General features: G+C 37.6%; 1 protein-coding gene across 1 annotated transcript in view; it reads left to right on the plus strand.

Annotated features, from left to right (window-relative positions):
- MDN1 (midasin AAA ATPase 1) overlaps nucleotides 1-13,204 on the plus strand; it is a 93,132-nt gene that overhangs the window by 4,395 nt on the left and 75,533 nt on the right. The window contains exons 2-9 of the mRNA XM_053974318.1: nucleotides 1,937-2,163; nucleotides 3,676-3,900; nucleotides 5,198-5,305; nucleotides 5,383-5,575; nucleotides 7,515-7,727; nucleotides 8,924-9,055; nucleotides 10,532-10,635; nucleotides 12,359-12,473. Of these exons, the coding sequence (XP_053830293.1) occupies nucleotides 1,937-2,163; nucleotides 3,676-3,900; nucleotides 5,198-5,305; nucleotides 5,383-5,575; nucleotides 7,515-7,727; nucleotides 8,924-9,055; nucleotides 10,532-10,635; nucleotides 12,359-12,473 (1,317 nt within the window). The remainder of the gene's footprint in view (nucleotides 1-1,936; nucleotides 2,164-3,675; nucleotides 3,901-5,197; nucleotides 5,306-5,382; nucleotides 5,576-7,514; nucleotides 7,728-8,923; nucleotides 9,056-10,531; nucleotides 10,636-12,358; nucleotides 12,474-13,204) is intronic.

Consider the following 13,204-nt stretch of genomic DNA (forward strand, 5'->3'; position numbering starts at 1 on the left):
ACAGCAGACGTGTAAATACAGAATTTTACTGAATCAATCACATTATTTATTATTTTATTGTCAGCTGGCTTTATTTGATATTCAAAGCTCTGGTTAATAAATTAAGCACCCTGATGTGCCTTGTTTGGGTAGCCAAAGATGTAATTGATTTGAAATTTGGAGGTACTTTTTGTTTTTTCCAGTGGAGTTTATTTCTGGTTCTTTTGAGCCGTTCTGCCTTTGAACAGCTTATTAGTCATTTTGCCATTTTGCCACTCAAAATCTGATTCCCTGTAATGAGCAGGGCCTTGCTCCATTTTAAAAATTATTTCTGATGCTGCTGTGATAAATGAGAGGCAGATAAACTTATGTTCTGTAAAAGCAAACATGAGGCCTGTAAGAAACAGCTTTCAATTGATGTGATGGCTTTGATATTTGTAGTGGATATACCTCAGTTTCCCTGACTTCTTAATGCTGTATGGGGATGAATGTCTTTTCAAATCCAGGAGACTGAGGAACTTGAACAGGTTTGCATGTGTTCTAGAAGGGTGTGGACAGTGGTATAATCAAAGGACAGCTGCACTCTTGTAAAAATGAAACCATCCCTGAGATGGTGAAACCAGGAACAGGTCTTACCAGAGTAACTAAAGCCTAGGAGAAGCAGGAATTGGCTGCATATGGTGCTGAAACAAAAGTCCCCCTGAATTACAGAATATTTCTTTTGATGAAGAAATATTGGAACATATTGAACAGGATAAGGGTTCACTCAGGGAGGGGAGCATGGAACATCTTGAAGCGATATGCGGCCTTGGGTGCTTATCTGAGTAGGTCTGTCAGTCTTGATAGGCTTGGAGACAGAGGAGCTTCTTTATCTGGGTTCTTTGCCTCTTCTGGTATTGTTCTTTATGCAAGAAGCTCTAGAAATTTGCATTTTCCTATGCCCTTTGTACCAGACAGAGGTTTCTTAAGTAAAAGGTTAAAATTCAACACATAACTACAAGCTAAATTATAAATGCTTAATTCATTTTGCTAACCTAACTCTAAAAATCTCTGTTTCAATCTGAGTTGAGAGGAAAACCACTACAGTGCAAATTCATAATCCTGATTTTCAAAATGACTTGTACTGCACTATGTGTTAAACATGATGAAAGTGGAGAGATGCTTGGGTGGTAACATGAGCTCAAAGAGAGAGATATTTAAGGGTAAGACACAAGAAGTGGGTTGTTTGCCAGTAACAAAGTTAGGAGGGCTGGAGGGGTTAGGTGGGGGGGATGTGAGATTAAGGTGTGTTGGTTTGGGGTTTTTTCTTTCTTCTAGCAGATGTGAATATGTTTTCCTTGTATTTTAAAGAACTAAATGACCATTTTTGTATAACAGTATAAAATGAAAAAGGATTTCAACTTCAAAACTGCAGATACAAGCTGCTTCTTGTTAAGAGTATTGCTTGCTGTAATTCTTGTCAGAACTATGAAAATAAGGCTGTGATCATGACTGATTAAATGCTTCTTTTTTGTAAAGAGATAGTGAACATGAAGCAAGTTTAAATGTTAAGTTTAATGTCTTAAATGTTTTGTGGCTCTCATGAGACCAAGCTGTTAAGATCAGTGGAAATTCTAGGAAGATATATTAATTGTTTCAACATTTCCCCAATCTTTTTCTTTAAAAAAAAATACAAATTGCTTTATCTTTCAGTTGTAAAATATAATTTAGGGTTTTGAGACTACTTTGTAATTCCTGTTTAGTGTATCATTCTGCATCTTACTTCTTCTATATTGTAATTTTTTTTTTAATACTGAGAGCTGTGTCAATTGAGTACTTGCTTTGGGATTTTGGACTCCCTTCTGGTTTTGAACTATTTGTTCCTGTAAAATTCACTCTGACTCCTGCATGAATAGTTCTGAAGTTAAAAGTCAAAATAATTTTCCATTTAACCTGTTTTCACTTCCCATTCCTTTAGGTTTGGACTCAGCAGGATCGTCAGTGCATCCTCAATACTTTAGCACAGTTATTGCTGGATAAAGAATGTACTGTATTGATCGGCCGTCAAGTTCGGCCCATCCTGCTGGATTTGTTGGAAAGAAATGCAGAAGCTATCAAAGCTGGTGGCCAAATCAACCATGATCGGCATGAAAGGCTCTGTGTAGCAATGAGCAAGCTCGTTGCTGACCACCCTGATGTTATGCCGTGAGTAATGAGATGTCAATGTTTGAATTTAGGAAGTGTTACAGCCTGCCCCTGGAGGCAGGGTAAATCAGGTTTTTGTTAATGGGTTGGGATGGATTAGAGTGAAGGACACTGGCTGACTGGTGTTTTTATATTTTAGAACTGGTGTTTATGCTGGTGTTGTTTATTTTAGAGCAATTTGGTTGCAATGGAAAGGAGATATGTAGCCGTTTTGGTTATTATCTGTAGAAATACAACAATATATAACCATAAAAAATAACACTTAAGAAAATATATACGGGAAAAGAAAGAAAGAGGATAAGAACAGAAATCTCACTACCCACGGTTCCAGTGGCGAGACTCCGTTGTTGCAGTTTCGGTGGCCATTGGTCCAAGTGATGGTCGAAGTGTTGATCCATCAGGAGGTGGGGGAAGCCCATGGAAAACAAAATTTGTTGGGTTAATAGACACTCATGTTCAGGTGGGAATGCCCAGGTACCTCCCCTGGGGGTTTTACACTGTGTTGCAACACTGTGGATCGTGACCAGTTCTCTGATGGAAGTTCCTAAAAGTGAACCTGGGGGCACTTCGGGGATCTTTGATTCATGACTCCTCCTCAGGCGGGACAGCTGCCTCTAACGTAGCTGAGCCAGTTATGCCCCAACAAAAGGGATGAAAGCCTTCAGTGTGAATGTCCCGGTATTTCCCTCGAGGGGAGTTTTCACACCTGAGCCACTTGCATAAGGGAGGACATTGTCATGATAAAAAGCATTATCCCATGTAGGATTTGCTTCTTACTGGTCAATTCCAGATTTGGCCCAAACCCTTGCTTGTAGCCCTGGGTGATGGGTGCTCACCCCCTCTGCCCCTGGGCTGTGACCCTGCACATCCTCAGCAAAGCACTGCTGCTTTTGCAAATGGGCAATTGTTTGAGTCATCAACCATTAACATTGCAGTTAACATTTCATCCGGGCAGTATGTGCTTGTTAGTGTTCCCTGGTGAAGAGAGGTAGTGTCAGGATTTGTCTCCCACAAATGGGTTTTGAACAGAAATAATTATTAAGTAAATACAAGACTCAAACGCAGTTTGTTTTAATTAAATCGTGTTGTAAGATGCAATTTGACTTCCACTTGTGATCTACAGAAAAGCAAAACAGCTTGAAAATAGTTCAAAACCAAAATCTCTGAGTTTAATATTAGACCTCTAGGCTTGTAGAATATAAAGTTGCATAAGTAGGAATCTGTATTACTTTTTCAGTAAACAAGAGCAATCAAAGAGTTTTCACCAAAGGCAGTACCTTTCCTTGCTAATTAAGTAATGATTTTCAATAAGGTGAAGTGTCTGTTGTCATCTGATTGCTGAATTGGTTGTCTTTCCCATGTGTGGATGAAGTCAATTACAGGGCTTAGTTCTTAGTACTGTCAATTACTGTCTTAGGCCCTGTGCCCTGACATTTTTATTAATGTCTGGTTTTCTTTCTTCTGACTTACATGTTTGTGTTCCATCTCTTTCTCTCTCACTCTCTTGTAAAGATTTGCTTTAAGATACTTTAAAACTACATCACCAGTTTTCCAGAGGCTTTTCCTGGAGAGCTCAGATGCAAGCACAGTCCGATACGGGCGCAGACGGATGAAGTTACGGGACCTCATGGAGGCTGCCTACAGATTTTTACAGAAGGAGCCATCCGTTTTCCGGGAACTCTGGGACTGGAGTGTGTGTATTCCACTCCTAAGGAGTCATGACACTTTAGTCCGTTGGTAAGTTAAAACCTCCAAATCTTCCTCATGGAATAGATGTATCTATATCTTGAACTGTAATTAAAAGTGTTCACATGCAATAGAAAGCATCTTCAAGTAATACCAGGAATCCGTACCAATGGTATCTGTACTTCTCATCTGACCTTTTGAAAGCTATAGTGATCTATCACGAAGTGAATTTCAGGCTAGCACTTAGTAGTGCTTAAAACTATGGTCTAGAGAATCTTTCCAAATTATTTCAGTTTGCCCAAGTTGGTTATTTTTTCAATTGTTTGTGTGTAGATTTCTCAGTGGCTGTAAAATGTAGCTTAGTTAAGCTGCACCTTATATTGGTCTTGGTTCACGTGGGATTTTAATCAGATTTTTATTTTAGGTGTGTGCCCTCAGGGCTTCAGCCTAATCACATGCTCTACCTTATTTAGTATTGATAGTGCCTTTTATTTTACAAAATATGTTTAACAGTCTTTGCTTTTTAGAACATAAATTAAGAACTGTGTTAGTAGCACATAATTTCAGTAAGGTGTATAATTTAGGAAGAACAGAACCAAGAATGTTGTCAAATCTGTCAGTCATTTATGAAGCTCTTCAAAATGACCTACTTAGTGTCAGGAAAAGAGATAGAATTTGTAATTCATTGACTAGAATTGGTTTACCAGGTGTTCAACTAATAGTCTTAAGTGAATGAGCTGACTTTTAAACATTTGTCCTGAAACAATCTTCTGCCTTCCCTCCATTACACTCATTGAAAACTTTGTTCTTGGAAGTTAAAAACAGCATCATAATGAATGGGAACTGGTTTGTGATTTATATTAAATGTTCCTTTCTTGCAAGACAGCTTTATGTAGTTACGACTTGGGAGTTGACTTTTCTAGGCACTCAGAATTGATTTCATTGCATTATGTTTACTTTAGAAATAGCATGAAATGCAATTTTGGAAGGGAAATGGTAGGAGAAAAAAAATGGGCCAAGATGACTTCATTTTCCTTGTCTCATATGTTAACCTTCATTTACTTAGGGAAGTGCATTCCGTTATTATATTTCTGCTGATAATTCACTTCAGAGAAATGTTAGCTAATTGGTGTATAAATTAAAACTGTGCCATGATAGAATTGCTTTCCTCAGTTGTGAGATATTTGTTTTATCTGAAAGTATGTGAAGCATAGTGCTAAAATAATTTTCTATGAATAAGTTTTCTGCACGTTTTTCCAAACTTGATGTTTTTGCATGCAACTGACAGTTGTCAAACTACATTCCTTAAAACTGTTTTGACATATTTTGTTCTAAATGTAATTTTTAGGTATACTTCAAATTGTCTTGCTCTGGTTACATGCATGAGCGATGAGCATAAATTATCTTTCCTGAAGAAGATATTCAATCCTGAGGAGCTGATACATTTCAGACTGAAGTAAGGACTTTTAAAATCTTGAACACTTTGTTTTTCTTGATGGCTTTCAGCTGAGTTAATAAACATGGGTTTCACAGGTTGCTAGAAGAATCTCAGCTACAGAATGTGGAACAAGCTTTAGTTTTGGCCAATCCAGACTCCTCATTTTGGCAAAAGGAGAAAGAACTGCACTATACACAGGGACACATTGTCTTGAGCGACCTCTCTGCAGGTGTAGTAGCTGTCTGTGGCATTGTGCTGCCCAGACTACAGCATGTTTCTGAAGAGCAGGTATGTAATCCACAGTTAAATCAGTACATTTTTGTTTTAGGAAGTTCCAAGTACAGTGAAATGAGTTTATTTCCTGATTGGATGGTATTGGGATACTGTGGGTAATGTGTGTATCTTTATCTTTCTCAGTGTGTACAGTAAACCAATGTTGTATAATACAGGTGCCACAAATAAGCTCTGCAGTGGAGTGAAGGAGCAGTAATGCTGTTCATTTTACTTTCATGTAGCAGTTTGTACAAACATACTACAAAAGAATATTCAGCCTTACATACTAACTTCAGTCTCAGGTGGGGTGAGACTCCATAGCTGACTAAAGCCAGGATCTAGGACAGCTGCTTTTACCTGCATGATGTAGGGGTTTTTGTGCCGTGCAGCCTTTCTCCAAACATATGCTCAGTTCTTCTATGAAAAGAAAACAAGGCTGCTGTTTAAACTCTTCCAGAAGACAGAGAAAGGGAAAAGGAAGAGAGCAAGAATTTACTGTAATGTAGACTATAGTGCCTTATAGTTTTGGGAAGCCCATCGAAGGCATAAACATTTTTAAACAAACAGTATTTAACATTTTTCTTCTAAATTGCTATTTAACCTAAGCTGTTCAGATCCCTCTTTGTAGCTGCAGCCAGTATTCCTGACTGTTTTTCTCCTTTAGGTACTAGTTTTAGCTTTTAGCTGAGTTCTTTTGTTTAATTTTGTAATAGTGCTCTATAACAGGACAAAGAAATGAATGAAGAGTACCAGTGTCCAGAATTGTTTGAGTGGCCAAAGCAAGGAAAGAGGATTATTTTACCTCCAAATTCCTCTTCCCCCACCCTGTTTTTCTCCCTGCTTCTGTTCTTGAATTCATTGTTTTCTAGCCCTTTGGGATTTTTTATAGGATTGTGAGAGAGAGTGGTTTGGAATTCACTGTAGCAGGGGAAACTGTAGAGCAGTTTAAGAAGATTCTTACTCCCATGGCAGCATCACTGCTGTTGCAGCTGTGCTGAAGCCAGGCCATGCTATAAACTGGATTACTGAAAGAATATTCTTTATCTCTGAGGGAGGTGACAACTTCCCTGAAAGGAATGCTTTTATTTTTTAATAGGCACAGGTATTCCACTGATCTGGTCCACAGTGTAGTTCCAGTTACAATAGGGAGGTTCCAGTGACAGCTTAGGAGGTCTGATGAAGACATAGGAGCAAATTGTGAGGGGAAGCAGGTTCTCTTGTTTCCAGAGAAGTACATCAGGCTGTATCTGAAAAAAGGTCAGACTTAAATACAAGACACTTGTTTCTGTGCCCTGAATTCTTTCCTCTGAGCCTTTTGGCACAAAGCACTAATTTTTATGCCATATATAGATATGTGACTGTAAGAGCCAGAATATTTGGAGACAATCTGTAGCACTGATTAATTACCATTCCATAAACTGATTCATTTAATTTTAAATAAAATGAAAATGCTATTGAATATACCTTTTTTCTTTCATTCACTGAGTTTAATGATCTTTTACTTCAGCCTCTATAGAAAAAAGTAAATATTCACTTTCAACCATTTAATATTCATATTTGCATAATTTGACTGCAACTGCTATTTGATTTGTCCTGTGATTTGGATCCATTCTGATGACTTAATTTCACTCATATTGCAAATTGTATTTGATTGACATGAGTTATGACTGAATAGTTACTATGCCTGTACTGACAATTTAGTGTGTGAATTCCCCTTGGGATCAAGTTGTTGTGTCCTTTTCATTAAGTGTTTCACCTATAATAGGTTTTGGATGAAATCTATTTTAATACCTGTTAATAAATACAACTTTAGACTCCTTTATTTTATTTGATATGCAGATCTACAGGCCAAAATTTTACTTGTTGTTAGAGTCACTTTCCTTATTGTTCTGTGGGATACAGATGTAAGAAAAATAATTTCAAGTGTAGTAACCCAAATTTTATGTTTGAACAGGAAAATAACACCAGCAGTTTTGTTTTGGTTGAATCTGCCTTCACAAATCTTCAAAACCTTGCTATTGCTGTAGCATATCAGACTCCTGTTTTATTAGAAGGACCAATAGGATGTGGCAAAACTGCTTTAATTGAATATTTAGCGGCTGTTACAGGAAGAGCAAAACCTCCTCATATTTTGAAAGTTCAGCTTGGAGATCAAACTGATAGTAAGGTAACTGATGGATTTGTTTGATGTTTGAATCGTGAGATATAACTTTAACTTAAAGCACGGACCTAATTTTCTAATAATATAATATGTTCACTCAAAGACCCTACAGTGGCCAACTCTTTAGTACTGGTCTTAATATTGGTGAGAATGAATAAATAAACAAGAAAAAGAACTCTTTCTTTCCAGTAGGTCTTTAATTCTTTGCATAATTGAGCTAAACCTGTATCATTCACTTTGTTTTTTCAGAGTTTTTCTATGTAGAAGAGCTCAACTGTGTGTTTTTTTGTTTTGTTTTTTTTTTTTTAATTTAAAAACACTGATTTGTATTGGAAAAAGCAGGATTCTGGTGCCAAAGGTTGTATGAACACTTATTTCTGATTAAGTGAGCTAATGTCAGTTTAATCTGATGCCTTTTTCTGTGATAAAGGTGAGATAAAGTATGATACTGGAATGTTGAGGTGATTTGCAGTTACATAATAATGGTTAATCTTTATCTGTACATAATTTTATATATTTCTTGTTTTGCATATAGAATTTTGGAGCTTGACTTATGTTGTTTGGCACAATTTATTTTTAGTTTTTGAAGGTGGTTAGTATCTACCAGAAGGTTTTTATTAGCATCCATAAGCACCTCCTTTGCTTGCATGGAACACCTAGTTTCATCATCTTACAAACTGTATCTTCTCTTATACAAGACTAAAGAAAAAGGGGTGAAGTTCAAGGTATAAAATATGTAGCAGTAAAATCACAAACTAAATTTTTAAAGCAATGCTTATTACAATTTACAATTTGAGAGAAAAGCAAGGCTTTGACTGGATTTTACCTTTGAATAACTTGCTTTATAGTTCTGTTTACTACCTTAGTCACAGACTCCTCAGAAACATAAACTAAAGTTTGGTGTGACCCTAGACAGTTTTCTTTTACTTTGGATTGCTTGTATATTAGGGTGGCATAGCTCATAAATTTACTTCCAATTACCTGTTTGTTTTAATTGTTCAGTTTCAGTTAAATTGCCACCGGAGGCGGGAAACTCTTCTTCTTAATTAAAAAAGTGCAACACTGGGCACAGATTGCCAGACAGATTGTTTAGTAAGGTGGAGGGAAAGTGTCACTTCTGTCCCAAATTTGGTCATATTTGCCATCCTTGGCTCTGGAGAGGCAGTGCCCAGGTCTCTGATGTGCCACTCTTTCTGTCACAGACGCTGCTGGGGATGTATCGATGCACAGATGTACCAGGGGAGTTTGTGTGGCAGCCTGGCACCTTGACACAAGCTGTTACCAAAGGTCACTGGATACTTCTGGAGGATATTGATTATGCTCCTCTGGATGTGGTATGTAGCTTTATGTGTGCTTTAAGGTACGGATTTTAATGCCTGTGATGGCAATTTTGGGAGTCTGATCGCCAGCTTCTGGAGCAGCATGTTGAAAATGCTGCTGCTCTAGAAGGGGTTAAAAAAATTCACCTGTTTTTGTTCACATGTTTGCACACCTCATTAGTTTTTGTCTTTGTTACAGAGTAGTTGTGACCCTGACACTGATCACAGATTTCACTTTGAAAACTGGAATTGACACTGATAATGTGTCTATTTAATAATGTTTTTGTGTTTGAAAACAAATGTGGCCCTAAACACAATAAAAGAATATTGTCAATATATGAGGCCGGTGCTGTTAATAAGATATTTTTGTGTGTTTTGTTGTGTGGGGCTTTTTTTCCTTTTCACATATTTTTTCTTACACATTTCTTGCATATTAAAAATGTGCTGTTGGACTAAGCATTAGAAGTTTTAACAGATTTCCTGCTTTTTTGGATCCAGAACAACTAGTTAGTCAGTCATCCTTGCCTCTTGAAGTAATGACTACTGAAAACAAGTAATTTGCAAGAATGATATGATAGAGATGCTTTGCTGCATAGGCCTGCTGGACATTCTGCTGGTTTTTTCTTTTCATATATGTTTCCATAAAACGTCCTTTGTGTGACTCAATGACCTGTCAGTTAGTTTATTAGGTTCTAGGCTTTCTGATATAGAAAATTGATCAGAAAGCTAATGAATACAGCTTGTATGTACACAGTTCACTGCTAGGAGGTCACGCACTTATTTGCTTCTGTGGACTTAGCTCACTGCTCACTGCACTCATGATGAGCATACCCTGAGTAGTATCCTGCATTCATCAAATCCCTTTCTTCAGGTCCTCCCTGCAGGCATCCTGTCTGCTTTCTCCATATCAAAGGATCTCTGTGTGCCTCCCTCTGTGCTGGAGGGTTGGTGTGGTCATATCTCCCTTCCTTCTGTCCACCACCATTACTGTGCTTCCCCAGGGAAAAGCAGATTCTTTAAATAGATACCACTCTCCTGGGGTAGCAGTGCATACACTGGAAAAGGTTTATGGTTGAGAATGACATCCTTGAGACACAGGTCATCTTTGTTCAGGCACATAAACAAAATGAAGCTTCTGATCTGAATGTGTCTAATAAGTAATTTGATAATTTAAAAATAAATCGTTTTGATTTGGACTTGCAGTGTAAAGGCTGTCATTTCCATTGTCTTATCATTAAATTTTAATAAGGGCAGAAAAAAGGTAAGTAAACATTACACCTTTGACTTCCACTGCTGATAAAATTGCTGGGAACTCTGCAATTCCTGTTAGCATCACTTGGAAGTGTATCTCTGGAAATAGCAGTTGCTGGCAATGTAATGGTGCTCAGTGGCATTGCTCCAGCATCTCAAGTGTGAAATAAGTGTGGATGGTTGTGCTGTCTGTTAGTGTCATCAAAAAAAAAGTTGTATAATTTTTCTTTTTCTCTCTAGATCTCTGTGCTGATCCCTCTTTTGGAGAAAAGAGAGTTACTGATTCCTGGTCGTGGTGACTGTTTAAAAGTAGCACCAGGATTCCAGTTTTTTGCAACCAGGAGGTAGGTAAACTTAAATGAGATTGGACTTAAAAATAGGATACCCATGTTCTCAAGGTACCTTTTTACAAGGTACCTTTATAGGAGTATTTTAGCAATTTTCAGTTATCAAGCAATATAAGTCATAGAAACTGTGATTTTTTTTTTTTTTCACTTGAAAGCAGCTTTGGGGTGAATCCCAATCTTTGTACAGAAAAATAGCTTCAGCAAGTCTGAAGAAATGAACCTTGCTGGGAGGAACCCTACAAAACCAACCCATCACCAAGACAAAATAACCACCCTCAGGAATGTGTGAAAAAGGTTTATTATTGATAGTTATGAAAGTCTTGCATCAATATAGGTGTTTGTAATGTTTTCTAACCAGAAGAAGATACAATATACTCTGCCTGATTGTTTCACTGTAGTAGTGGCTCATGCCTGGGATGTCAAAATGACTTTTTGTATAGGAAAATGTAATATTATATCAAGGTTAAAGGTTAGAAGCTTTATATGGGGAATGGTAGTTACATGGTTTTCAAATGTTTTGTAGTTTATTTCAAAGCCTTTAACAATTTTTCCTGCTTTTGTCTTACTTGTATAAATTTGTTTTTCTGATCTATTTTTTCTGAAATTGAGTCTTCTGTATTCAGCTCCTTTGGTTGTCTCATTTCCTAAGAATTTTTATTTCTTTATGCATGGTTGTCATGGTTTAACCTCAGTTAGCAACTAAACACCACACAGGGGCTGGCTCACTCCCCTGCAGCAGGATGGGGAAGAGAGTTGGGAGAGTCAAAGTGGGGAAAAATCATGGGTTGAGATAGAGTTTAGATAAAGCAAAAGCTTTCCACACAAAGAAAGAGACAAACCCTATCACTCTGAGCATCCTCACCTTTCCTCCTTCTTCTTTGGGAAGTTTGGGTCACAAATGCAAAACACAGCCCCACACCAGCTACTGTGAAGAAATGTAACTCTATCCCTGCCAAAACCAGCACATCAGTAAACAGTTTGTATAGCAGAAAATTATAATTTTCATTAGGCTCGTTAGAGCAGATTCTGTAAATCCGGTGCAGTTTTCAACTGGGAAATGCTATTTAACAATTGAAACCAAACACAATGCAATACAACAAAGAAGAAAAAATTTAATGAAAACCCACCAGAAAACAAAAGCCAAACCACAACGCCAAATCTAATGCTTTGCATGTGCAAGGATAATTCTACAGTGGGTAAAAACACATGGCTGAATAGTTATTTCTGTAGTAAAAGAACAAAGGGAATGAAATGTACGATGGAAAGAGCTGAGTCTGGAGGATGAGGAAGAATAATTGTGAAATATGGTGGAGGGGACAGGGCTGAAGATGCTTTTCCTGCATCTCTGCAGTAAGATCACAGATCCTTTAAGGTACTTCACAGGCCACTTCTGTCAGGTTTCTCCCTTTACAAAAGATTTTACATGTTGCTTCTGTTTGTACAGATAGACAACTGACAGTAAGTTAAGTCTTTCTGAAAGTGTCTCTATGGAGATTTTGGCATATAGGAAGAAAAACACAGTGATAACAAGTAATTAGGAAAGCATGGATAGGCAAGGTGGGGTACATGACAGTACAGTGACAGTGTCATTTATGCCTCTTGCATTATGCTGTAGCAGTCATATGTAACATGTTCTTTGATGCACAGAAATGCACTGAAAATGCTGAATTCTTCAGCCACGCTCAACATGCTGTGTTTCTTCCTTGTTGTTTTGATTTAGGATATTCAGCTGTGGTGGAGGTTGGTACAGGCAGCAAAGCAGCCATGCTGCTCTTCTGGACAAATACTGGACCAAAATACATCTGGATAACATGAGCAAAGGAGAGCTCAAGGAGGTATGGGGGTGTGTTGCTCTATTGTGGCATGTGAATAATTGTTTCATCTTAGGGTAATAAATGTTTTTCAGTAGTTAATTGAATCCTTATTTTATCTTCAAATTCTACAGCAGACCCTTACAATTTCAGCATTATGCTGCCAATTTTGAAGTAAACAAGCAGTTTGTTAGGAAAATTTGAAGCGAATTGAACAAAGATTCCTGGAACTTGCCTTGACAGACACAATTGTGCTTTGTGTGGGTCTAAGATTCAAGTTACTTTGCTGCTTATTAGCCCACAGGGACTTGAAAGCAGAGAGAAATAACAAAAAAGCAAATCGAGTTTACTCTAATTTGGCTAAGCTTTTGTTCTAAGCTTTGAGCTGAAAAATAGTTGGCCAGTTAGTTAAAAATAACTGCTTCTATTAACATCTTCCTTTTGTTAGCATCTCTGGGAGGTATTTGCTTTGTGTACCTCTTCAGAAGATTAAAACAGCCCAGGGCTCATATGAAAATCAAATTCTCTGGAGATTCTCCTTGTGATACAAGGCTCAAATCAGGATCTGATTCTAAAAAAACCTTGGCTGCGGGAAAAGGTAGTGAACAGTATCTAGCAGAAGAGTTGATGAGAAAGTTCTCCATTTTCTAGAATGGAGAAGACAGTTTTTTCAGTAGAATTCATTCACTCCTTTGGTCTCGTTCAGCAGCCAGTGCAATTATAGGTGGCCTTAAATATCTGTGTGGTTTTTTTCC

Source organism: Vidua macroura, chromosome 3 (genome assembly GCF_024509145.1).
Source record: "Vidua macroura isolate BioBank_ID:100142 chromosome 3, ASM2450914v1, whole genome shotgun sequence".
Taxonomy (NCBI): domain Eukaryota; kingdom Metazoa; phylum Chordata; class Aves; order Passeriformes; family Viduidae; genus Vidua; species Vidua macroura.